Genomic DNA, 24,382 nt, shown 5'->3' with positions numbered 1-24,382 from the left:
CCTTCCAAAGACCTTTCCCGCTATAATCGATCAGTTTTATTTGTCAAATTCCTGAAAATACATTCTCTACTCGTAGGAATAAATAAACAATAAAACGATTACCGATCGTACAGCAACAACGAGGCTTTTGCCATGCTTTCCTTTCAATGAAAACCATATGGTTGTATAATTTCATGTTCAGGATTAAAAGTTAATTCGATATCGTGTAATATTCATAGAAAAATATTTTCTTTAAGAAGATCGTAGCATGGCAACGTATTCTCTTGCGCGAAGAATATTATTATAAAGAATATTATTTCCGATCGAGAGGAATGTATGTATATAACGGACTAACCTCACTATTCTCCTTCGGTTGTTATTTCCAACGTCAACACTTGCTCTCACATTAAATTTTATTTCTCGTATAAGAAAGATCTTCCTCAATTCTCTTAACTTTGTTTCTCGCACTTCTCCGATACATTAATCGTCACAACGCATTTATGAATTTCTCGTTATCGCGAACTGACATAAAGCAGCCATGTCGGGCATGTCGATTTAGCAGGCGCACACACATTTCAACCACAATCAAGATTCTCTAATCAAACTATATCTATCTTTTTCCATCTTCGTCGATGAGTATAAGTCTTTAATTTGATACATCATTGTTTTAAACTTTAAATGTCCAATTGATAATAACAACTGGTATCTCCTCAAAAGAATTGCTAATAAATAAATAGAAATGGAAATGTTCTACGAAAATGATACAAAAAATTAAAACAAATAATTTTTTCTATACGACCACTAATCATTTAAAATTTACTTTGGCAATCGACCAATCGCGTACATTCTTTTCTAAAACAGTCGCTAATAGAAATAAGCATTGATTCTGACAAGATGGTAGCCACCGCAAGTACACGCTGATTTCGATTGAATTTTTCTATGTGAATAGTTTCGTGTGCATTTGTTATATTAATATGTATAAATTTTTGAAAAAGACACAGTATATACCTTTACCAAATATTAATCTTTCATCGAAACAATCATCCATAAATCAGTTATCATTGTGTTCTTGCAAAATCTATCATTGGAATGCATCTTCTGGTATGTATAAAATCTTTTCAGAATGAAAAAAAAATACAACATACACATGTATTACGTTAATGTCACTTCGTAATTTTTGTTCTAATTATTAATTCTACATGCTGATATCATGAAAAGAGATCGTATCGAACAACAATATCTTATATTATTCTATATACTATAAATTATTATTTTATATTAAAATTATTCGTTTAAATAACTCATTTTTAAATTATTCAGCATATCGAAAGTTCGAAATAGTTTTTTTTTTTTTAATTGACCAAATCGAAATGTTTCTTTATGAACATATTTTTTAAATTTTCTTTCAGCTGTACGGTTTACAAATAAATGTTATTTTTGTACAAAAGTTAATGATGCAGAGGTATGTGTTCCTATTAAAAGAAAGTTTAGAACAAAAAAAAAATATGTGGAACTACTTGAAGGTAATATCTTTTTTTCTATAATCTATAATTGTTTTTATTTATATAAGAATTTTATCTCATTTTATTAATATATTATCTATTATAGTAACAGAAGAAGTGACAAGTAATAAAAAAGCTGCTGTAAAAAAATTGAATGCAGCTAATCTATCTATTTTGGTTAATCAATCGGATGTATCTGTAAATAAGTTACACAGTATAAGTAACAATGATCTTAATAAAAAGGATAACAAAACAAATATAAAAATGGTACTATTAAGAAACAATATTACTAATATAATGAATGATACATTTAATATCGTATTGTATCGTATAAAGCTTTTCATATTATTTATTATTTATTTTTATATTAAATTTGCCCATAGAATAATAAAAATAATATTAATTTTATTGTTAATAATGTTAATATAATACTTTGTAATATATTTAGAAAGATCACATAAATATTCCTACTAATGTTGAAATGTTGGATAGTTCGGAAAAAAATGCAAATGGAAACAGTACTACTTATGAAGATCTGAAAGAACTTGATACAATTAGTCATACACTATTCAATGACGATTTCTATACTTCAAAAAAATGTAACAATAAGGGATTTATAGAAACAATTAATGATAACAGTAAATATGATATGTATGAGTAAGTTTGCTTTTAAAAAATTATAAAATAATAAGTAACTAATTATAAACAATATTTTTTATGAAATAGTTATGAACAATATCTTTTTATACAGAGATGAAATTGGAGAAGGTATACCAATACAAAATAATTTAGAAATAAACAATATAGTAAAACATAGCGATATTCGAAAGAATATTCAAAAGACATATTTTAAAAATATTAAAAATAAGAAAGCAATGGATCTGAATGCACAAATTATATTAGCACAAATAGATGTTTGTTTAACTTGTAAAATGTTTGAGAAAGTGCAAAAATTATTACAAATTTTAATAAAAAAAGTTAATGATACATCAGATTCAATACTTCAGGATGCTTGTAATATCATCCTTGATTTGTACTCTTCAGACAAAAACCTGACAAGGTTTTTACAAACATATAATTTTATGATAAATAATTCTATAACTCCAAATGCACAAACTTATGCAGCTGTTTTTGAATTAATTGGAAAGATGACAAATGAACAACATCAATCAGGTAATTGGAGTGAATGTTATTGTTAATGTTATGAATATTATGTTATTCAATATAAAAAGAAAATACTATATATTTTTATGCTTTTAGACTTATTTAAAAAAGCTGAGTCAGATATGATCAATAATGGTATATCGTTCCATGATATTTTCAATAACTCAAAATTCAGAGTACATCAACCAGAAAATATTTTGAAAACGATACGAATGTTCCAACCAGAGTATCAACCGGAATATACTGTGCCGCAGACATCATATAATTGTAAACTTTTAAACAATATTAATGAAATTAATTCACGTGAAAATCCAGTGGAAGGTTTATTATCATTTGAACAATTAAAGAATTCATTAAATATGCAGATGAAACAAGAAAGTCAGTATATTGTACCTATAAAGAGTATTGAAAAATTCGATCCAATAAGTCATGATAAATTTTCATATTATGTAAGTGATTATAAAGAGCTATAACTTGACATAAAATCGTTAAATTTACATTAGTACTATAAAATTTTCTTTAATATGACATTAACCAAATAGATTTGTTTTTTATTTACTCTTTATCCAATATTTTATTAGAAACAAAAATTGGCTGATATGGAATCTTCTTGGAGGGAAATTATTTCAAAAGCTTTTGAGAAGAATGTGAAGTACTTAGAGCAAAAAGAGTATGATTTAAAGTCTTCAGTATTTATTCTTCATCCATTTTTAAAAGTTCTTCCAACAGAACGATATGTAAATATTATGTTACATGAAATAAGAAATCTGTCAGAAAATTCACAATCTTATACTCTACCACTTTCAGTGTTATATGCAAACATAGGATTCTTAATATTTAGGGAATATGAGGTATGTGTACTATTTTTATTATATGGATATAAATATAATAAGTTCCTTATATGCTTGTATTAATTCTAGATATATATTAAGGAAAAAAATGGTGTTGTAAATAAGATAATTGATATTTATGATAAGTATTTAAATTGGTACTGTCAAACTGGTCCTTTAAATACTCAATTAGGTGTAAATAGTCGTATTGCATGGAGTAAATTTATATATGAAAATCAGCATTATGGTGCTTCTTTGGATAGAGAATCTATACATTGGCCTTATTCCGTGTGTGTAAATATAGGCAAATTTTTATACCAGATCATCATAAATGATATCAAAATTAACACAAATTGTCAGACAACAAATTCATCAATATGTGAGAAACCAGCATTTTATACACTATTCAGAAGTAAAGGAAAATCTTTGGTAGAGCAGGTTTGTTCATGAATGAATGCACCTTATATATTTGCATCTTCTGATTCTTATTTTCCTTGTTAAATCTTAAATAATAATATTATGTCTATTTAAGATTAAACCTCATCCTATCTTACATAAGCTGTATAAAGATACACAATCAAATATATTAACATTTGAAGCAGCATTTTTACCATCTTTATGTCCACCACGTCCTTGGATATCTATAAATTCTGGAGGATATGCATTCATAAAAACAAATTTTGTGAGAACTCCATATTATGCGGTACGCTTTCTATTGCAAACAACTTCAATTTTTATTTTGTATTAAACGGATTAGAACTCCCTCAAGTATTATGCAATTCAGAATGTGAATATAAATTTTGTATAATGTTCATTTAGAAAGCTAAACAACTAGAGATATTGAAAGATATAGCTTCACAACAACTTTACCCAGCATTTGATAATCTGAATCAATTAGGTTCCGTACCATGGAAAATTAATACTGACGTGCTCGATATCTTAATCAAGGTACGTATTAGAATTAAAAATATAGTAAGTGATATAATAAGTTTTATATGAAATTTTTACTAATTAGGTATTTCAAGATGGTGGTTCAGTGAAGTTAGATGTACCAGAATCGCCTTCCATTTTATTATCCACAAGTGATATAACAGAAGATGTAGATATAAAAGATAACACTTGTATTTCCAAGACAAAACTGCAACTAAAAAAAAAGAAAGAGGAAATGTATTCATTATGGTGTGACTGTCTTTATAAACTATCTCTTGCAAATCACGTACGTCCTTTCTATATTTTTGATACAAAAAAGATCTTCATTAAAATACGAAGATAAAATTGGATATAAAAGAATAATAACAATCTATCAAAATATTTCTATTTTTTTAACAGTTTCGAAATGATATATTCTGGCTGCCACATAATTTAGATTTTAGAGGAAGAGTATATCCTATACCTCCTCATTTGACTCATTTAGGATCAGACTTGGCACGTTCAATTCTTATATTTGCTCAGAAGAAACCTTTAGGTCCAAATGGCTTGGATTGGTTAAAAATTCATACTGTTAATTTAACTGGTTTAATGAAACGTTCGAGTCTTAAGGAACGGCTTAAATTTGCAAATGAAAATATAGATAAAATTGTGGATAGTGCAGAACATCCCTTAACGGTATGTTTACACAAAGAAATTATATCATAAAAATTTTGATTTTTTTTTTTTGGAATTAAATGTGTCAATTAAATAAAATGATTATTTATCACAGGGTGATATGTGGTGGGCAGAATCAGAAGAGCCTTGGCAAACCTTGGCATCATGTATAGAAATAACTAAGGCTCTAAAATCTCCAAATATAGAAAAATATGAAAGTGGTCTTCCAGTACATCAAGATGGAAGTTGCAATGGTCTTCAACATTATGCTGCACTTGGACGAGACCAAAGTGGAGCAGAAAGTGTGAACTTACAATCTGCTGATATACCACAAGATATTTACAGTGTTGTCGTTAATATGGTAAATAATATACGAATTAGAATATTTGAGAACATAATAAAAAAAAAAAAGAATCAAATTTTTATTTTATATATGTAATTTAGGTTGAGGAATTAAGATCAATCGATGCAGAAAGGAATGTACAAATTGCACAAATATTAGAAGGATATATAAGTAGAAAAGTTATAAAACAAACAGTAATGACTACTGTTTATGGTGTAACAAAGTATGGTGCTAGATTACAAATTATGAAACAGTTGAAAGGTAATTGTAATATATTTATGATTATTTGTGATCATTTTCAGAAGAAGCATAATAAAATATTTATTTTGTTATTACATAAGATTTAGAGAAGTTCCCGCAAGATTGTTCTTGGGAAGCAAGCACGTACTTAACTTACAAAACATTTGACAGTTTACGAACAATGTTTAAAAGTGCAAGAGCAATTCAAGATTGGTTTACAAATTGTGCATATATTATTTCATCGATATTTGGTGAAGCTGTTGAATGGATTACACCTTTAGGATTTCCAGTTGTACAACCATATTCTAAATATAATAAAGCCAAGAATCAAATAAATAGCATAGAGTTAGTACATAGTATCGTATTGATTTTTACAAGAAAATTTATTTCTAAAAGCTTTACGTTTTAATGCATTTTTTCTTTTTTTCATTTAAAGGAAAATAGATACTCTTAAACAAAAAAATTCATTTCCTCCGAATTTTATTCACTCTTTGGATTCTAGTCACATGATGCTTACTAGTTTATATTGTGAACAAGCTGGCATAACATTTATGTCAGTACATGATTGTTATTGGACACATCCTTGTACTATTGATATAATGAATAAGGTAATTAACTGTAATAAACGTCTGAACATAATAGTTTTATAACGTAAACATTTTCTTTTATAGATTTGTAGAGAACAATTTGTTGCTCTCCATTCAGAGCCTATTTTGGATAATTTCTCAAAGTATCTTCACGAAAGATATTTACAGGAGAGGTAATTAACATTTCTAATGCTATAGTTTTATACTAACTTTAATAAATATATAAATCGATTAATTAATTATTTTCAGCAATCCTGTATTACGTACATTTAGTGAGAATGAAATAATAAATATAACAAATAATTTCAATTCTGTACCAAAGAAAGGTTCGTTCCAACTTGATAATGTTTTAAAATCTGTATATTTCTTTAGTTAACTATCTGAATCCAATCATAGCTAAATCTGAATATAAAATATATTTTATTAATAATACGTTAGTAGTTTTACTATTTTCGTATAATTATAGATCATTATGACAAAAAATCATGTAAAGTATATTATTTGATAGACTTAAAAAAAAAAAAAATATTGTAAAATTAATAAATTTAATGCTATAAAAAGAAAAATCAACAAATTTTTGTTCTATATTATTGGTTTTCATATTGTTTGAAAATATATTGTTTTTATTGAATGTTTGTATACATTTAGAAATGTAGTATTTAGAAAGATGTAGATGGCGTTGAATCTTGGTACAATATTTACATAGACTTTATACTCTATACGTTCAAAAATATTTAGAGGTTTATGTTGATGGTGTTTGGTGCTTAGTTAATTGCAAATAATGACAAAGTTGATTTAAATTTGTCAGTGATGCTTTGCGCTAGATGTTTTTAAAATTTAATTCTATATATTATTCAAATATTATTAAATTAATAATCTACCGATTCATAACAATTTATATAATACGCATTTAATAACCTAATATCTAAAATGGCCGATAAATTCGTTGAGAATTCAGAAGAAGATAATTCCGTAACAATGCTAGACGTTCTCCAGGAAGAAAGTCAACTGGAAGAAGATGCTTATGCAGTCCTAGGTGCATCCGATGATAGAAATTGTACTTATAACAAGGTATGATAATTATACTTATCAAATTAATATTTGGAGAGTCGTAGGAATATTGCGTTATATTATTTACACGTCACACGTTATGTATTTCGATGTCCTGTTGTTATACAACATCTTAGAATTGCATTATTTAAAAAAAAAAGATGGAGTATTGAAAAATACGCCGCATTACAGAAGTTCGAGATTACAGGGATATATTAGACAGGCACTATATGCCTGCAAAACATGCTGTTCGCAAAAGAATATACGTGCAGGTGTTTGTCTTGCATGCAGTTTTCATTGTCACGAAGGACATGAGCTCGTTGAATTATATACTAAAAGAAATTTTAGATGTGATTGTGGAAATTCTAAATTTGGAAATAAAGAATGCAATTTGGAAAAGGTAAAAAATTTATAATGGATTGCGTAACGATAAAAAGACTATGAAAAATAGATAATAACCATATTTTCTTTTTATAGTCCAAAAGTACAATAAATATTGAAAATATGTATAATCAAAATTTTGATGGTGTTTATTGTACTTGTGCAAGACCATATCCTGATCTTGAAAATGAAAATAATGATGAAATGTTACAATGTATAATATGTGAAGATTGGTATCATTCTAAGGTTAGACATCTTAAATGCATTGTTTTCTAATCATAAATATAATTACTCATAGTATTTATGGTTACAAAATTTTTATGTATCTACCTATAATACTAATTTGATATATATACTATTCAGCATCTTGGGAGCAAAGATGTACCTGGGGATGACTCTTATGAAGAAGTGATATGTGCTGGATGTATGAAAAAGCATGACTTTCTTTGGAGATATGCTACAAAATATTCAAGTGAGTTAATAATTATTAATATTTTATAACCTATATTTAATAATCAAAAATATTATTTTAGCAATGCAAAATACTATATCTTCTGATAATGGAGAAGAAATATTGAACGTTGAAAACCTTCCAAATGGTTGTACAATGCCATCAAAAAATTTATCAGATGTAGCAGGTAGTTGTTTTTGGTTAGAAGGATGGAGAACTTCTCTATGTAGTTGTGAATCGTGTAAAAAGGTATCGTTCTTTACAAAAAAATTAGTAAATTATTAAAATATGCATAATGGTTTTTATAATACATAATAATCTTTTCAACAGATGTATAAAGAACAAGATATATTATTTTTATTGGATCTAAAGGATAGTGTGCAGGCTTATGAGGAAGCAGGTAAAATAACTAAGCATGAATCACAATATGAAAAAGGTATGAAAGCTTTGGCATCTTTGGATCATGTACAGCAATTAACTGCGATTGAAGGTAAGTAAAATTTATTGTATTTATCATTATATTTTATATAGCAATAGCTTGTATATAATGTAACATTAACAGAATACAACAATTTAAAAGAAAGACTAAAGGAGTATTTACAAAAATTTGCGGAAAATAAAAAAGTCGTTCGAGAGGAAGATATTAAAGAATTTTTTTCAGAAATGGAGTCAAAGAAACGTCCGAAAGTTGTAGTCCCAACGTATTGTCGTTAAAATAAAAATTTTCTCTTGTAAAGATTAAATCAATAAGATTTTTAACATTCTAATTAAACGTAAGAGATCTTTAAAAAATATAATTGATGTCAGAAGATCTGTTAAAAGAAATATAATTAATAAATAATAATTTTTCTTTTTTTTATACTAAATTTTATTTTCTTTATTTTGAAGGGTAAAGATATTATCATACCAATAAGTGTAGTATGATTTTATCTATGTTATTTTTAATTATGCTCATCGAACGTTGAGAAAATCAATAATAAAATTGCAGAATAACTAATAATAAAAAGATTATTCTTTTAAAATCTTTAAAGTTTCTAGACATAGATAAAAAATACATAAAAAGTGATATTCTACAAATGAAATATGCCATAGAACAAACGAAGAAATGGCAAGATTAATAAATAATGAATATAGCATTGGACATCTTTGTCAATTAATTTTCTTGTCGTTCACGCCATTATTTTGTAGTTTTACAAATTGATTTTGAACATATAAAACCATTGTTAATATGTAATTGCAAAGGTAAGACTACTATCGGTTCGTTACAATTTGGTTTATCTGTATAAATAGACCATGTTTTTTCAATACAATCAAAAATTCCTGAAAGAGAGCAAAGAAAGAATAAAGAAAAACTATTAAATGCGCAATTATGAAAATCTAATATCAAAAAAATTTACCGGTAGCAATCGTTTTTATATAATCATCAGGATTTATATCTTGATAAACTCTGTATTCAGAATCCGTTTGATCGCTAAGAATTTCTAATACATCTTGAAGACACTTAGGTGGTGGGTGTTTACAAATTGCTTCCATTCTATGTATACTACTTTCTATTATTAAACCTTTTACCTCCGGAATTTTCAATCGTAAGTATCTAAAATAAATTATTATTGAATCCGATGGCATTCATTATTTTATAAAGATTTCGACGAGAAATCCTTACTTGTTACAGTGAAAGATATGTTCACCCGGACTTGCAGTTAATATAGCAAGCTGCGATTGAGATTCATTAGCTTCGGCAGGTCCAACTTCAGCGTTATGAAACATTCTATCTCCTTCTTGCATGAGAAAGGTCATATTTACTGAAAATCCTTCTGCTGCGCCGTAACCTTCGTTTCTTAAAATTTGTTGAGCTTCCACATAATTTTCAACACCGAGTAGTGCACGAGTAATGAAATAACGTGCTATAATGAGTATTATTAAATTATAAAAAATTTGACACATTTTTTATTTTCGCATGACATTTGAAATATAAGATATTGAAACTTTGAATACTCTTACGTGTTTTGCCAGATCTAAGAGTAGCCGCGCTGAGAGTATTAATAGTGAAAATTAAACCATGATGGTTATAACCCATGGTATATCCTGGTAAAAAACCAGCATAACTCAATGAAATAAATTTCTCTTCTCTGTAACCATCTTCGATAACATGAGCGTCTACGAGGTACCAATGGTTCAAGGTTTCGCTCAAAGCATCCTCGTTATGTCCAAGGATTTGCTGTTTATTTTTATAAGTCAATTTTCAATATCATTTTAGCAAGAAACATCGAAGATAATATACGAAAAATTATTGAGAAAAAAAAATAATAATAATTTCTTACTTGGCCTGGTTGATTACAAATAATCGTTGAACATCCGACAGGCAGTGTATTTCCAGATGTTTCACCAACAACGTTTGGCAAAATATCATCTAGATGCATTAGGAATAACTACAAATGGTAAATAATTAACATAAATATTTAACATTCTTAGTAAGATAACGAGAAATACAAAACAATATACGTAAAACACAATAAGAAACTAAAAAGGTAAGCGCAATTACATTGTCGATTAGATAGACTGTAGCTAATTGTATCTACGTAATACTTCGTCAAAGTCCAAGTCTTCAATTTAAACGGTCAAATTAAAAATATATCTATTTTTGATACAAGTTACTGAATTATTAGAAAACTATATATATATATATAGTATATATATATATATATATATATATATATATATATATAATAAAAGAACGAGAATACTTTAGTAAATTATTTAAACCACTATAAAGTATAACTAGGTAAAATAATATAAAAAGTTGAATTTTTTATATAGAATCACCTTGTTGAAAGGAACATTGGCACCGTCCGCAGTTCCCTGAATTTCTCTGATATATTGAGGAAATTGTTTTTTTACACATTGTAAAGTTTCTTCGTAGACCTTCCTACCTTCATCGGTATCATACAATTTCATATAACTTTCATTGAGCGGTCGGTAAGCTTCGATGTAATCTTGAATTAATTTAGCGAACGTACGTCCCTAGAAAAAAAGGAGAAAACAAAAAAAATAAAAGAAAATCGAAAGATTAATATAAATTGGTTTTAAACAAAATTAATGTTTATCGTTTAATACTTAACATAACGTATTATTATCTTAATAATAATAATATTAACATAATGATACTTTTATGTATTTTCAGTATTTTACGTCGAACTTATGAAAATTGAAAATTACAGCAAAGCATTATAGTTTCTATTAACGGAATACTAAGTTAATATCTAAATTATTGTGTACGTTAATTATGTAAAAAGATCATTGATCGATCGTACAATGTTCTAAATACATTCCCTATTTAAATTCTTATGATTTCTTGTAAATCCGGTATTTTCATTTTTTTTTTTTTTTTTTTCAATATTACGTATGTTATCTAATGTTCTTGCATCGTAAAATATCTACAGAGAAGTGTTATTTAATAGTAGTGATTTAGTGCTATCTAATCACCTTCTGCAATAAATTGTGTTGTAAAAAAAAATAAATAAAAGATGGTCTATTTCAATGGAAGAATTGTGTTGTGTAATTCTAATACAGATGCACAATAAGGACTGTCATTAAATTATGTCATAGAAGAATAACAATTCTTATCGTTAATTAAGAGCGAACATGTGAGTTTATCAAAGACATCTCTTAAATTAGTTATACATAGTATAGGAGTTTTTTCCCGTTCTTTGATAAAAGCAAAAGAGATTGTAATAAAAATATTGTGAGATTGAAATGAAATCGTGGAAGTCTGGAATTTATTTCACGCATACATACACACACGTTTTCATCTTATCGAAGGTTTATTTCTTTTTCAGTTGAACCAAATCGTTTATCTTCTGATCAGTTTTTATTATTTATCATCTGAACGACAATCAATTTTTCACGGACGATTAATTCTCTATGTGTGACGCGCAACAAGTCATTTCGCTTTTCACAACTTACTCGATCGTTCGTATCACAATATTTGCTTGGTATTGTACTATTACTTGCCATACCTGATAAGGAAAAATTTAATACACCTTGTAATTTATAGTTATGTAATAATTTATGCAACGCAGATTGCGTTTAATCAATTAATGATGGGGATAAAATGAAATAATCAATCAGGTGTAAAGAAATAACTTTGATGAAATTCGAAATTGGATCTTAAAAAAAAAAAAGAATTTTTTCCCTTGTATTAATCTAAAGCGTACGCGAGACATGACGATGAAGGAGTTATTTCGTCCGAATTCACATTTCCTTTCTTTCTTTCTTTCTTTCTTTCTTTCTTTCTTTCTTTCTTTCTGTCTTCCTTTGTTTTTCTTTTTCTATTTCTTTCAAAATATTTAATTTTTCATATTTATATCACGGCAATATCTATAACTCGGACTTTGCGGTCGTAATGTGCGAAAGTAGTTATCTTGTATGATTAACATAGAATTTAATTATATGTTATAGCGGGTCAACGATTTATTCATTGCAATCTAAGAGTCTGGAAAACACTATTAATGTACGTATATACGTGCATTCATTCGTATTTATCAGTATAATAAAAAAAAACAAAACTAGAAATGATGTCAATGTTGTAAAAGAAGTCAAACACGATTATTGAACATAATTAGCATATATACATATATTATATCGAAGAAAAATGTAAAGAACTTACGATGTCGAATCCAATATCATAATAAGTTCCTTTAACGTGAATAATCGGTACAACGTTTCTTCTACCGATACCTTTTGTCTCCTTACCGTTTTCACGTGGTTGCTGCATCTCTGAGATCTGAAATTAATTTGAGACGAGAACATCTTTGAAAACGTTCTTATCAACGTCCTCGCGATGTATTAGTTTCATTATATATGTTAATAATTATTAAACTAAATAGAAGTTGTATTTTACTAATTGCTTTTTTAAATAAAATGTTGCGTCTGGCTTTGAGATAAAGAGATGATATGACGTAGAATATAATACTTCATGGATAATCCGATATACTATACACACAAATGAGAATGTATGTTGATAAACACGCAACCTGTCGCTGTTATTGATCTAAGTTCTCTTTGCTTTTCTTAATTTTTTACAATAAATGAGAACAGTTACGTCGTACGTTTTGCCTAACGATAATACCCTTGATTACTTTCTCTCTATCCCATGAGTTTCACATTTCCAAAAATATCAAAAAATGAGATTTTCATGTGTTTTCTTTTAGACTTATCAAATTTTATCGATCGAATTATTGAATTGAAATTTTGAATTTCAAATTTCAAATTGAAATTCTCAAGGAATATATATGCAGACGACACATATAAATGCGAAGGGATCGATACAATCGATTTTTCAAGCTTCTTAGATATCCAGTAAGCAGGACAGTAGTCTCGAAACTACGAACGAGCGTTTAACACATTTGACCTTTTTTGAGCAATTTTAATTAGATGAACGTTTATAACGATTTATATATTTTTATCCAAAAAAAATAATAATAAAAATGAAAAGTTCGTAGCGTTAAAAAGACATCGATCCTGGTGATATTCGTAGAATGAAAAAATTCATAAGCCATTTATTTATATATTTACCATTTGGAAAAGAATTCCGAAGTGTAGTAAGGAAAAATCCTTATATTTGTCAGGGTAATTAAACTTCTTTGAAACTTTAAAAGAAAAAAATCAAGTATGTTTCAGATGGAGGAAGAACGACGACAATGATCGTTTCGCGACTGTCGACCACTGGCTGCTTCTACTCTGTCAGGAAGACTACTAAGCGTGTAATCTAACTATAAGTTCTATCGACTTACACCGACTTCCACGCCGCTACTACTTACTAGTGGCACGAACAATCCGGCCAGGTAAGAAAAAAGAATTCTGTCTATACTTGCTCGTTGGGATAACCTTGATATTTACACGTGCATGCGTTCGTGCTCTAAGAAGTCAGAGAATATGATCTTTGCAAAATTCTTTTGCGAAAATAAACAGAAAATAATCGATAAAAATAGAACAAAAATGACAAAACATATTAAATAACGATGAATTTGTTAACATTAATTGTTAATTAATCAATTACTTCTTTCGTTCTTTTTAATCATCCAATATTGATGTCAATGGAGGACGAACTCAAAATTCACTCAACCCCTCGTAATCCTTTCCTCCGCAATTTCATTTTGAAATTGCGCGTCTACGTCATATTCCCGCCAAATTTCCGTTATCTCGTATTTCGTATTGATATTAAATTGGATAGAAATTAGAATCTCGTTCCTTCTATTAGCCATTGTGGTGAACCATCACGTAATGTTGAATTACCTAATCAAACCTCCTATAGATTATTATCGAACTTATCGGATTAGAGATTTCTTTTTGTCTTTTTTTTTTTCTCTTTTATTTTCATCTCTACACGTGTCACTTCCGAGAAATTCTATAATTACGTTTACAACATTATTTCAATATATGCATATACATATATATATATATATATTATATATGTATTTATTACTCTTCGTACCTGGTATTTTTTACCGCATGATTTACATCTTAATAAGTTATCTATTGTTCCAAAGTTTTGTCTTCTTCGAATAATTTATGATTAATATTGGTTGTACGTATCATTAAAGTTTCATTGTTCGTTTTAACGTCTAAACATTATATTACAAAATCGATTAGAAAAAAAAGAAAAAAAAAACCTGGTACACGTAATGCGTATCCTACGAAACAATACATTTATTTATTTCGATATTCATCACGAATTTAGGTAAGGAGTTCCGCTCTGTCTGACTAAAGTTAGAGCATGACTACTGAAACCTTCACGTTAGGTATGCATACGATAGATGAAAGAGAAAAAGAGAGAAAGAGAGAGTTCGCTCGTATTGCTTCGATACGTTCTGTCAATCGACAACTATTTTCTTGTCATTTATCCATCGATTTATTCATTACTCTGATTCATCGTGATACTAAAACTTGTTCGACTTCGACGTACATACGTCTAATCGAACAGACGCGTTGAAATTACGCGCCAAGAAAAGCGTCGTCAGGCAAATTACGAAAGTAGTATGTAGAAATAGAATAAATTTCTAAAGCGGGGTTATCATTAAGTTCGATCAGAACTTAAGTAATTAATATTATTATTATCTTCGAAATGTACTATTTATTTTCTTTCTCTCTATCTCCTTCTCTCAAGAAAGAGTTTAGAAATCAATACTATAATAATTAAATCTAATCGTTGATCCGTCTTGTTAAACGTTCAAGATTCGAATGAGTTTTACGCAGTTTCGAGATCGATTAGGATTGATAAAGCTTCTCGTTCGTTTTCTTTGTCTCTTTCTTTCCTTCTCTCGAGAAAGAGCTTAAAAATCAATTCTAATAATTAAATCTAATCACTGGTCTCTCTCTTTTTTCTTGAACGTCCAAGATTCGAATGAGCTTTACGTAGCTAAGAGATCGATTACGATTGATAGAGCTCGTTTCCTTTTTTATTTTCTTTCTTTCTCTTTCTCTTTCTCCTAAGAAAGAGTTTAGAAATAGATTGTGATAATTGAATGTAATCGTTGATTTCTCTCTATCGAAGATTCGAATGACTTTACACTGATTCGAGATCGATTACGATTGATAGGGGCTCGCCACATCGAAGTCGAGAGAAAAAAGGAGTGACGTGTGATGTATATTCAAACAGTTAGTCGCTTGAATCAAGAACTATTGACGAGCTCGTTAGTTACCGATAAATTATGAAATAAGTATGGTGCATTATCCTCATTAGTGGAAACTTTTTTTTTAACGACCGATTTCATAACGAAGAAGGGTCAAGGATAATATGATTGAAAGCGTTACACACCTACGGATACATACTTTATCTCCCTTGAGTGCCGAACGCTTTCGTTTCGGATTCCTTCGGATTTATGAGTGGTAGAGGAGGAGAGGGAGAAATAGAAGATCTAACTCTTCTTACGTTTCTTGTGAATTCTATTGTCGAACCTTCTTTTTGCTCTCTTTCTTCGACGACTTTAACGTCGAACAAATGCTAATATCGTTCGAGATATCGTTCGAGATATCGTTTGAGATAAAGAAAGAAAAAGAAATAAAGAGATAAAAGAACAGAAAAATAATAACGAAGGCGCAAGCATGCCTCTAATTCTTATAATCTATGAATAAATAAGGTCGTACGATTAAAAGGATTATATTATTTTACGTAAAAACAAGAATTTATAAATATGTTAGTCTTTTAAAATTTCTCTTTTTCTTTTTTGTCTTTTACGAACAAAGATGGCTTGCTTTTTAGATTTTCTGTTTTTCCTTTTTTTAATTCTCTTCTTTTTTCACATATGCATAAATTAAAATTTAATTTTATCGTAGCTATTCTCGACAAACGTCCATGTGTATATATGTATGTATTTGTATACGTATACACTGTGCATCCCCGGAGGGAAAACACGCGAATATCATATTTTTTTTATTAGTCTAGGATATACCGTAAAAGCTTAATACTTTATCTTTAAAATATTGCCATCTCTTTATAAAGAAAGAAGAATAGACTATAAAAACTTCTTACTCTTGGATAGTTATAAAAGATTCTTAAGTCCTAGCGGGCACAATTTTTACAATGACATTGGCCCGCTTCACGTCTCACCGACGACAAAAACTTCTAACAATGCAATTTTTAATTGACGGTCACGATAATTAATATACATCCTATTACGAATACTCGTCGATTAGCAATCCGTTATGGTAATATCGATTGCATTCATCTTGTTACACGTGTAAGAAAAAAAAAACATTACTTTTTTATTTATAAACATAATAGAGATATCACTAATTCGAATGCGGTAAAATTTGTATTCTATCTATTTATGAGAAAAAGTCGACTTATATCGATATACTGTACATTGTGCTACCTTGTACAAAGTAATATGGCTTCTAGATTTTCCATTTGGTGTCATTTAAACGAATTAAATCTTTCCTGTATATGGCTTCCAGTAAATAGATCATACTCCTTCTATATGCTTCTACCTTAAACATATTACTATATTATGCAATTCAAGGTGTATTTATTTATTATCTCTGGGGAATTAAGAGAGAGGGAAAGAGAGAGAGAGAGAGAAAGAGAGAGAGAGAGAGAGAGAGAGATTGCATGATTTTTATAATGAAATAAAAATAATGTATTGAAGTAAGAAAATAAAACATAAAAAAAAGGCTTCTATGAAATTCTTGTTCATATTTTTATTCATACACTTTATAGTCTACATATGTACACTGTTTAGATGTTGCACCATATTTATGCATCATTTACACGCATCACAAGAGAAGAATATTATAAATGTCCTAAAATGATATCCTCTGAATCTTGGTAAAGTGAAAAAGAACATAGGTAAGAAAAACACACACGGACATATCTCTATGCGAAGATAAAATTTTTATTCTATCTACCATAATCTGTTCGATTGATTTGAAACTTACGATTATTAATTTTGGATCGTTATCAAAGATCATTGTTTAAGTTATAATGAAGAACGAAAAGAAGGAAGAAAAATAAAAAAAGAGAAGCCATATTTAAATACAAAATAATATAGAAATAAATTTCTTTTCCGTCACATTCTATATTATATATACGGATTATTAATCCTAATAAATATTATAGATTCTCACGAATGCCTTTTCTTTACCAAGCAAAATAACTATATGCATTTAATGTCATTTCTAACAACTTATTAGATCTCCTAGGAAATAAAAATTTATACATCGTTCACGAAATAATATGAAGAAGATTATACTGTTCATGAGTTGAAAAAGTTGAAGTTAAAAAAGAAAGGACCACGTTTACATATTACCTTGCCTTAGATTCATAAAATCTAGAAATAAATCATCTGTTGATGTCTTATAGTATCTAATGCGTTGTAATAATATCTACGGTAATTTTCATCGTTTAAAGCTAGATCGTCATGATCACAACTGTTTCTCAGTAAAAATTAGAAAACCACGTGAGAATTCAGTCGAGAATACATACTTCTTTTTTATATATGCATTCATTACTTTTAATCGAACACGTTAGTCTGTATATACGTGTACGTGATAGATAAAATGCGATCGAAATGAGAACGGATTAGATTATATAAATATGCTAATATCTTGAACGACCAAAATAAAGATATAAAAGAGACATAAATCTTATGAAACATTAGAAAATTAAATCGGATAAAGCTATTAACAATATAATTAAAGACATTGTCATAATAGTATTCAGTAAGTTACATTGCAAAGTAGATCGCGCATTATGTCACGTTTTGTATGTAATCAGACTTATGAAAATGAATGCGTGTTACATCATTAACGGTTGGTTTTATCAACGCTCCTGGAAATATTTAATTCCATTATTTGCTTTTTTCTTTTTCTTTTTTTTTTTTTTTTTTTTTATTTTGTTCTTAACGTAATAGTTTACTGAAATATGTAGTTATGGAAAAATTAACATGTTTTGAGAATGTTCATCGGATTAAGTATTAAATTTGAAATTGATAAAAATGAACTCCGAAACTACGAACAGTCAAGGAGCTGTAACTATAAACGATGTCCTGCTCTTATTATGTTAGCAGTATTTCATATATAATATTATTATGATATTTCTTTTTTTGTTATGGTGCAACGTATAATTTTACTCTTCGGGATAGAAAATCTTTATATAAGCGGCATAGAAACGGAAGCTCATTTTAGCGAGATAAGGACGACTTCTCGAAATAGAGAATAATATCCCGTAAAAATCATAAGAACATTTTCACAACGCTGATCACAAACACAAATATCTTTCGTTCAGTCTTGTATAAAATTTACTCTCGTAGATTAAAGAACAGTCTCGGCCATGGATATGGCAATTTCGTTAACGCCAGTAACACTAACTTCGAACAAAAGGCTGTATCAACCCCAAGAAATATTTACTCTCACGGTCCTTTTCAACAAGTAGTCGCATGTTTTGCTCTTTGTGCAGCGATACGTTGACTTCGTCGAAGTGTACGTGGTGCTGTTTCCGTATCATTTTCGTCTTCCGATTCAAAATGATAGAACCCAGTTTGACCAGAATATCGCCAACTAATTATCGCACCATCCCACTGTAAATGAAGATATTATATTTACCAAGTCAACATCTGTTATGTATTTATATAAAAGAAAGTGTATCATATTTACCGAAGTTGAAACTATTTCCTGATGAAATGGATGCCAGCTTACATCACGCACGCATTTTTTGTGACCCAATAATGTGTTAACTATTTGTCCGGTTAAAACGTCGTAAACTAAAAAAGAAAAGAACCACGATTCAGTATAACCAATCAATATAATCTGATATATTGCTAATAGTTTAATATATCAAAAAAGATTACTTATAACTCTGCCTGAAGCACATCCCGTATAAATGTATCTTTGACCTGTTGTTGCGGAAGGAGAAAAGTGGCAGCGTATCAAGGTTTGAAGGACGGAATGACCACGATACGTCATGATACTTGTATCACCTTCTAACATGGTTCTAGCTTTAAATACTATAACAGGACACAATAAAAATTATATATTGATATATAAGTAAAATTTATGTAACAAGTAATATGTAAGTAACAATTCATATTGTTCTTACATTTCCTGGGTACTCTTTGCCATCTGTAATCCCAATTTTGATTCGCAACTGCCTTACGAGTATTTTGTTCGCCATTCTGATCAGAAAAGGCTCGAACATCCCATAACTTGATCGTTTGGTCTTTACTGTTTGTAACCAAATATCTGCCATCTCCACGTGGATCAATATAAGTTATACCATCCATATGACCAGCTAAAACACCAACGGGATGTGGATCTGTTTCACTAAGGGTTCTCCTATCCCATACCTAAATCATAATATCGAATTACACAAGTATACGTAGACGAAAATAATTTGTTGCAAATGAATTAGTTGCAATAATTTTACCTTACACAATCCATCGTCTCCTGCACTGTACAAAATTTGAGACGTGTTATCAGCAAAGGCAACAGTATTTACATCATCGTCATGACCTTCAATCTATGAATTAATAATAGATACAATTAGCAAAATTTTATCTCTTATAAAGCAATAATATTTTTGAAACAAACCTTGAAAGCACGTTGGTGACATTCACGATCGTATACATAAAGAAAGCCATCATTAGCACCACCTAAAATTTCTCGACCATCGCTAGAGAAGACTAGAGAGAATATACAAAATCTTCGTTCTCCAGGACACAATGATAATGACTCTTGTGTATTTGAATCTCCATAAACGGGACAAAGATATACTAAAAAAAAAAAATTTTGTTATAATTATTGATGCTTACAATTAAACTATAATATATGTAATTAATAATGTTACTTACAACATTCTGACCAACTTGAATACACAATATAGTTTCCATCAGGACTGAATGCTGTGTCTATGATACTCCAACCTACGTCACGGGCAGAAATTTTTTTAAATTCCACAAATTTCCCATCATCGGTATGATAGAGACGTAACAATTTATCTGTGAAAAATCATAGTAAAAAACATTAACTTTATATATAACGAATGATGTTTACATAAATTGCAATATACCTTGACTTGCAGTGAGAAAGAACCTTCCATCTTTTGAATAGGAACCGCAAAACACTTTGCTATTATATTTCGCTACTTGACGTGACTTGTTGGGTAAGAAGTTGCTGCTTATTCTACATTTTTCACCTATACTAAAACCAGAACCAAGGGATCTCTTTTGAATCATTGATGCAATAGATAAATTTTTGTTGCTGGAATCTTCTCTAAGGCCACATGCTTGCTTAGTAGCTAAACTTATTTCACTTTTCTGTAATATAGAAAATAAAATAAATAACACGTTATATTTCAGAAAGAAGTAATAGAAACCTACATCAAGTCTCGATGTGTTCGGTAGAGACATGATTTTTGGTGGCTGTACATTCGCCGCATATTCTTCGTCAGAATCGTCATGATCTGAAGCTATGATATGTACTTGTCCACTAAAAGAAAAAACTTTGTATCACCTCTTTGTACAAAGATATATTACAATTCAAATACATCTAGCAATAATTTAAAAAAGTTAATTGTTAATTTCCATGTTACATTTATATGCTAATTTTTGTAAAGATAGAAACCATTGAAGTTAAAATGGAAGATCACTTGAGAATTTTAATGTAGATGTAAACTATGTATATAATGTGAATAGTAGAGAAAATAAATAAATATATAGAAAAAAGAAATTACAGAGAAATCATAAGGCAATAACGGTGAGAGCTCGAGTAGAGTATTTTTATGTAGGAAAAAAGAACGATAATTGTATTACGTATGACGGAATATAATGACCACATATTTCAAAGAACGATGTAATAAAATAATAGACACGAGAAAGACAGCGTTCGTTTATTCCAGCGAACTAAGTAACTCTAAAAGTAGCAAATATTCGAACGATTCGTATGAAATCCTCGAGATATAAAGATAAGGAGGTTACATCGTTGACAGCTTCGACGTCGTCAAAGTATCGAAATCGAACAGTGCAGAAGAGTGACGCAGAAAAGCGGAAACGCAATATAATTAGGATTTGTTAGAAATAACGCAATGTATAAAAAGTGAATGGAAGCGTTGTCGTGATCTGACGAGTAGGGATTATACTCTGGTAAAATCATAAGAGAGGAGGTTAGGAAAAACACGAGGGGTAGAGGGGAATTAATGCTCGCACGTTTTAAGTTAAAGATATTTTGATAAACCTTCGTATTAAATATTGTAAGACCGCGGCCAGGGTCGGGTCCTGCTCGAAGTCCATATTACGAGAGTTGAAGCCTCCCATGCAGCGAGAAAATAAATTATATTTACTGTTGAAAAGCAAACAAGAAAAATGTCGGAAGGTTGTGTGGTGGTAAGTGTAGCTTGGTGGTGATAGTGATGATGTTGGCTCTGTGGTGGAGAGTATTGGAAGGAGGTGAGAAACAGGCGAAGTCGGTACTAGTATATAGTGACTCTCTCGAAGTCTTAAGAAACGATTGTGAATTGATTTTTATCTTTTATATATTTATTTAGCACATATATGTATATACACATTACAATACGGTTTTTCTCTTTCTATCTTCGATCTTTCCTTTGACAAAATGAATTCGAGCTATCGCAATGACACTTTTCTTTGTCTGCGATGAACCCTCACAGATATTCTTTTGTTTGCATTATGTGTATTTCTTTTGTTTTTGTTTTTTAACTTCGCAAAGTGAACTTTTGAAATTCGTCCTTCACTACGTATGATAAAATGACATTGACGATTAATTAAAACAATGATCGAAAAAAATCCTTCTTTACATAAATGTAAATCTTACAAGTGATTGACATACTTTTTTTTCTTTTTTTTTTTCTTTTTTTTTCTTTTTTCTTTCTTGAACATGACTATCGTGTGATAATACTTGTTTCGATTCTGTACTTCTATCGTCACTACAATAAAAAAAGCAGGATGATTTAATATTTAACTTGCAAATGAATGTTTTTTTTTTTTGCAACAGATATTATTTTATAAATCGGATTAATTTTTATCATAAGGATTTGCAAGGTGAAAAAATTAATTAAGCATAATTTAACTTAAATCTTACAGAGAGTTTTATGTATAATTTTACATTATGCATATATGATAAAAAGAATCATTTATTGGATATGTAAACATATGTATTTAATAAATAATGAAACAAAATTATATTTCGTGAGTTTTTGTTTTATACGATTCTTAAAATTGAAATACCGTATCAATTTTTATAATATTATTTTTTATTATATAAATTCAATAGATAGAAAAATTTGTTGTATTCTTCATCGCTAGAAATCACGTATGATAGATAAGAAATAATGCAAGTCAGACTTTGATGTTACGACAAATTAAACGAAGTTGCATATAACAATGCATATAGCAATGTGTGTGTGTGTGTGTACATATAGTAGTGTAGGCGTTTCTTTATTGGCCAAACATTCTACTATCTCTCAATTTGATTTGTACTTTTTTAGGTTAGTATTACCACGTGACATGATGACGAAGCAACGAATCTAAGATGGAGAATGGCGGGAATATTTGAAACATTTAAATCAAATATCAATAGTCGATAAATATAAGGTCGATAATGCAGAATACTATTTATTAAATTTAGACATTGAATTATCGATGGAAAAAAACTATCTCTTATATTATCTAATATTTTAGAGAGTTTTACTCGACATTCATAAGTAACGACTATCATAAGTAACGATTCTTCATAACAAATATATGGATAATATAGCTTGTAAATTAATTTTGATATATAATACTTATATTTTACAACGCAAAATGCAATTCCTGATGTAGATATCTAATGGAGAATATAAGAAAATACCAAGAATTCTTATCCTGTTTCCAAAATGTCAAAGGTATTAGAACTAACCTCATTTAAAGAGCAAAGTTTTAATTATGAGCTTGAATATCCGGTATTTGCCTGAAGCGATCGAGAAATTTGCACGTTGATCGTCATGCAAAGATATCTAGTATTCCCTTGGCAGTCATTCCTTCATCTGTATGTGTATATACGTATTAAGACAATTGCGTAGGCGTAGATAGAAAAAAAAAGAACAGGAAAGATAGAGAGAAAGAGAGAGAAAGAGATAGGGTATGGTGGACGAGAGAGGTATGCCCGGGGGAAGTGCCCGCGCGTCTTCTTTACAGGGAATTACGTACCTTATTGCTCTTAAATTTACGCGTAGCAAGTACCATTAAAGATAAAATTCATGTTCCCCTCGACAGAGAAAAGTAATCTCTTTCCAGGAATCTCTTGCTAAAGAAATAAAAGCAATTTAAAAATCAAGATCCATTTGGATTCTTTAAAAAGAAACGCACGAATGAATTAATACGAATACGAGAACTTCAGATTTGTCAGCCGATCGTGGAGGACGTGAGCTCGTTGCAATCGATGGCCTTGACCTATATGAAGGATACTCAAGGCCGATGTACGTATTCCAACGCTGAACGGGAGACGATATGACTGGAGATGGAAGAAAAGGAGCTGAAAGGAGATTAAATTGAGGTGTTCTTAGGAAGATCGGTAGACGGGTAAAAAGAAGGTATACGAGTAAGGGCGTACGAGTAAAATGTGTATTGATGAGAGGGGAAACGTCGCGAGAGAAGTAGAGGAGGTGAGGCGAGGCGAGGCCAGGCCAGGCCAGGTCAAACTCTATCCTCTGACCTCATATCCCCTAGCAGCCGCAGCTACCTGCAGCCCAGACCTATAATTTCCAGGCAGAGGCCTACACACCC

The 24,382-nt window shown here is 29.5% G+C and overlaps 4 protein-coding genes across 6 annotated transcripts; 2 read left to right on the top strand and 2 right to left on the bottom strand.

The window, feature by feature from the left end:
• The first annotated feature begins 107 nt into the window (after positions 1–107).
• On the top strand, positions 108–6,745 carry LOC122632102 (DNA-directed RNA polymerase, mitochondrial). The gene is made up of 18 exons (XM_043818578.1): positions 108–1,080; positions 1,389–1,502; positions 1,588–1,748; positions 1,930–2,138; positions 2,233–2,654; positions 2,742–3,094; positions 3,227–3,496; positions 3,566–3,913; positions 4,008–4,178; positions 4,295–4,423; positions 4,491–4,691; positions 4,805–5,080; positions 5,175–5,420; positions 5,504–5,663; positions 5,744–5,987; positions 6,079–6,250; positions 6,314–6,402; positions 6,479–6,745. The coding sequence occupies exons 1-18, from the start codon at positions 954–956 to the stop codon at positions 6,603–6,605; spliced, it is 3,819 nt and encodes a 1,272-aa protein (XP_043674513.1). The 5' UTR covers positions 108–953; the 3' UTR covers positions 6,606–6,745.
• A 195-nt stretch (positions 6,746–6,940) lies between these two features.
• Positions 6,941–8,854, top strand: LOC122632106 (putative E3 ubiquitin-protein ligase UBR7). 2 transcript variants are annotated; one of them, XM_043818584.1, is made up of 7 exons: positions 6,941–7,300; positions 7,488–7,679; positions 7,757–7,906; positions 8,024–8,132; positions 8,194–8,360; positions 8,442–8,601; positions 8,674–8,854. In XM_043818584.1, the coding sequence occupies exons 1-7, from the start codon at positions 7,160–7,162 to the stop codon at positions 8,823–8,825; spliced, it is 1,071 nt and encodes a 356-aa protein (XP_043674519.1). In that variant the 5' UTR covers positions 6,941–7,159; the 3' UTR covers positions 8,826–8,854. The 2 variants fall into 2 exon arrangements, with proteins under 2 accessions (XP_043674519.1, XP_043674520.1); XM_043818585.1 differs by having other exon boundaries at positions 7,472–7,679.
• A 400-nt stretch (positions 8,855–9,254) lies between these two features.
• Positions 9,255–13,916, bottom strand: LOC122632105. Its single transcript, XM_043818583.1, has 8 exons — positions 13,686–13,916; positions 12,778–12,894; positions 10,935–11,132; positions 10,433–10,540; positions 10,113–10,329; positions 9,775–10,015; positions 9,509–9,705; positions 9,255–9,431 (listed from the first exon to the last, which is right to left on the bottom strand). The coding sequence occupies exons 1-8, from the start codon at positions 13,686–13,688 to the stop codon at positions 9,289–9,291; spliced, it is 1,224 nt and encodes a 407-aa protein (XP_043674518.1). The 5' UTR covers positions 13,689–13,916; the 3' UTR covers positions 9,255–9,288.
• A 3,378-nt stretch (positions 13,917–17,294) lies between these two features.
• On the bottom strand, positions 17,295–21,969 carry LOC122631459 (DDB1- and CUL4-associated factor 11). Of its 2 annotated transcripts, none has more exons than XM_043817169.1 (10): positions 21,837–21,969; positions 20,984–21,092; positions 20,674–20,920; positions 20,456–20,602; positions 20,196–20,377; positions 20,032–20,124; positions 19,705–19,951; positions 19,457–19,612; positions 19,263–19,369; positions 17,295–19,186 (listed from the first exon to the last, which is right to left on the bottom strand). In XM_043817169.1, the coding sequence occupies exons 1-10, from the start codon at positions 21,914–21,916 to the stop codon at positions 19,031–19,033; spliced, it is 1,524 nt and encodes a 507-aa protein (XP_043673104.1). In that variant the 5' UTR covers positions 21,917–21,969; the 3' UTR covers positions 17,295–19,030. The 2 variants fall into 2 exon arrangements, with proteins under 2 accessions (XP_043673104.1, XP_043673103.1); XM_043817168.1 differs by lacking the exon at positions 21,837–21,969 and adding an exon at positions 21,337–21,557.
• Positions 21,970–24,382: the final 2,413 nt, after the last annotated feature.

Source organism: Vespula pensylvanica, chromosome 9 (assembly GCF_014466175.1).
Source record: "Vespula pensylvanica isolate Volc-1 chromosome 9, ASM1446617v1, whole genome shotgun sequence".
Classification (NCBI taxonomy): domain Eukaryota; kingdom Metazoa; phylum Arthropoda; class Insecta; order Hymenoptera; family Vespidae; genus Vespula; species Vespula pensylvanica.
This window is presented reverse-complemented; position numbering and strand designations above follow the sequence as displayed.

Excerpts from the sequence above, each read along its gene's own strand:
- LOC122632102 (XM_043818578.1), top strand. The coding sequence starts at position 954 with ATGTATAAATTTTTGAAAAAGACACAGTATATACCTTTACCAAATATT. Across the intron at positions 5,664-5,743 it reads AATTATGAAACAGTTGAAAG|ATTTAGAGAAGTTCCCGCAA; the intron begins GTAATTGTAATA and ends TTATTACATAAG. Across the intron at positions 6,251-6,313 it reads CTATTGATATAATGAATAAG|ATTTGTAGAGAACAATTTGT; the intron begins GTAATTAACTGT and ends TTTCTTTTATAG.
- LOC122632106 (XM_043818584.1), top strand. The coding sequence starts at position 7,160 with ATGGCCGATAAATTCGTTGAGAATTCAGAAGAAGATAATTCCGTAACA. Across the intron at positions 7,301-7,487 it reads GAAATTGTACTTATAACAAG|GGATATATTAGACAGGCACT; the intron begins GTATGATAATTA and ends TCGAGATTACAG. Across the intron at positions 8,361-8,441 it reads GTTGTGAATCGTGTAAAAAG|ATGTATAAAGAACAAGATAT; the intron begins GTATCGTTCTTT and ends TCTTTTCAACAG.
- LOC122632105 (XM_043818583.1), bottom strand. Across the intron at positions 11,133-12,777 it reads ATGATATTGGATTCGACATC|GGACGTACGTTCGCTAAATT; the intron begins GTAAGTTCTTTA and ends CTTTTTTTCTAG. Across the intron at positions 10,541-10,934 it reads CCAATGTTCCTTTCAACAAG|TTATTCCTAATGCATCTAGA; the intron begins GTGATTCTATAT and ends TACCATTTGTAG.
- LOC122631459 (XM_043817168.1), bottom strand. The coding sequence starts at position 21,440 with ATGTGGTCATTATATTCCGTCATACGTAATACAATTATCGTTCTTTTT. Across the intron at positions 21,093-21,336 it reads TATTGCCTTATGATTTCTCT|TGGACAAGTACATATCATAG; the intron begins GTAATTTCTTTT and ends TTTTTCTTTTAG. Across the intron at positions 19,187-19,262 it reads AGGAAATAGTTTCAACTTCG|TGGGATGGTGCGATAATTAG; the intron begins GTAAATATGATA and ends CTTCATTTACAG.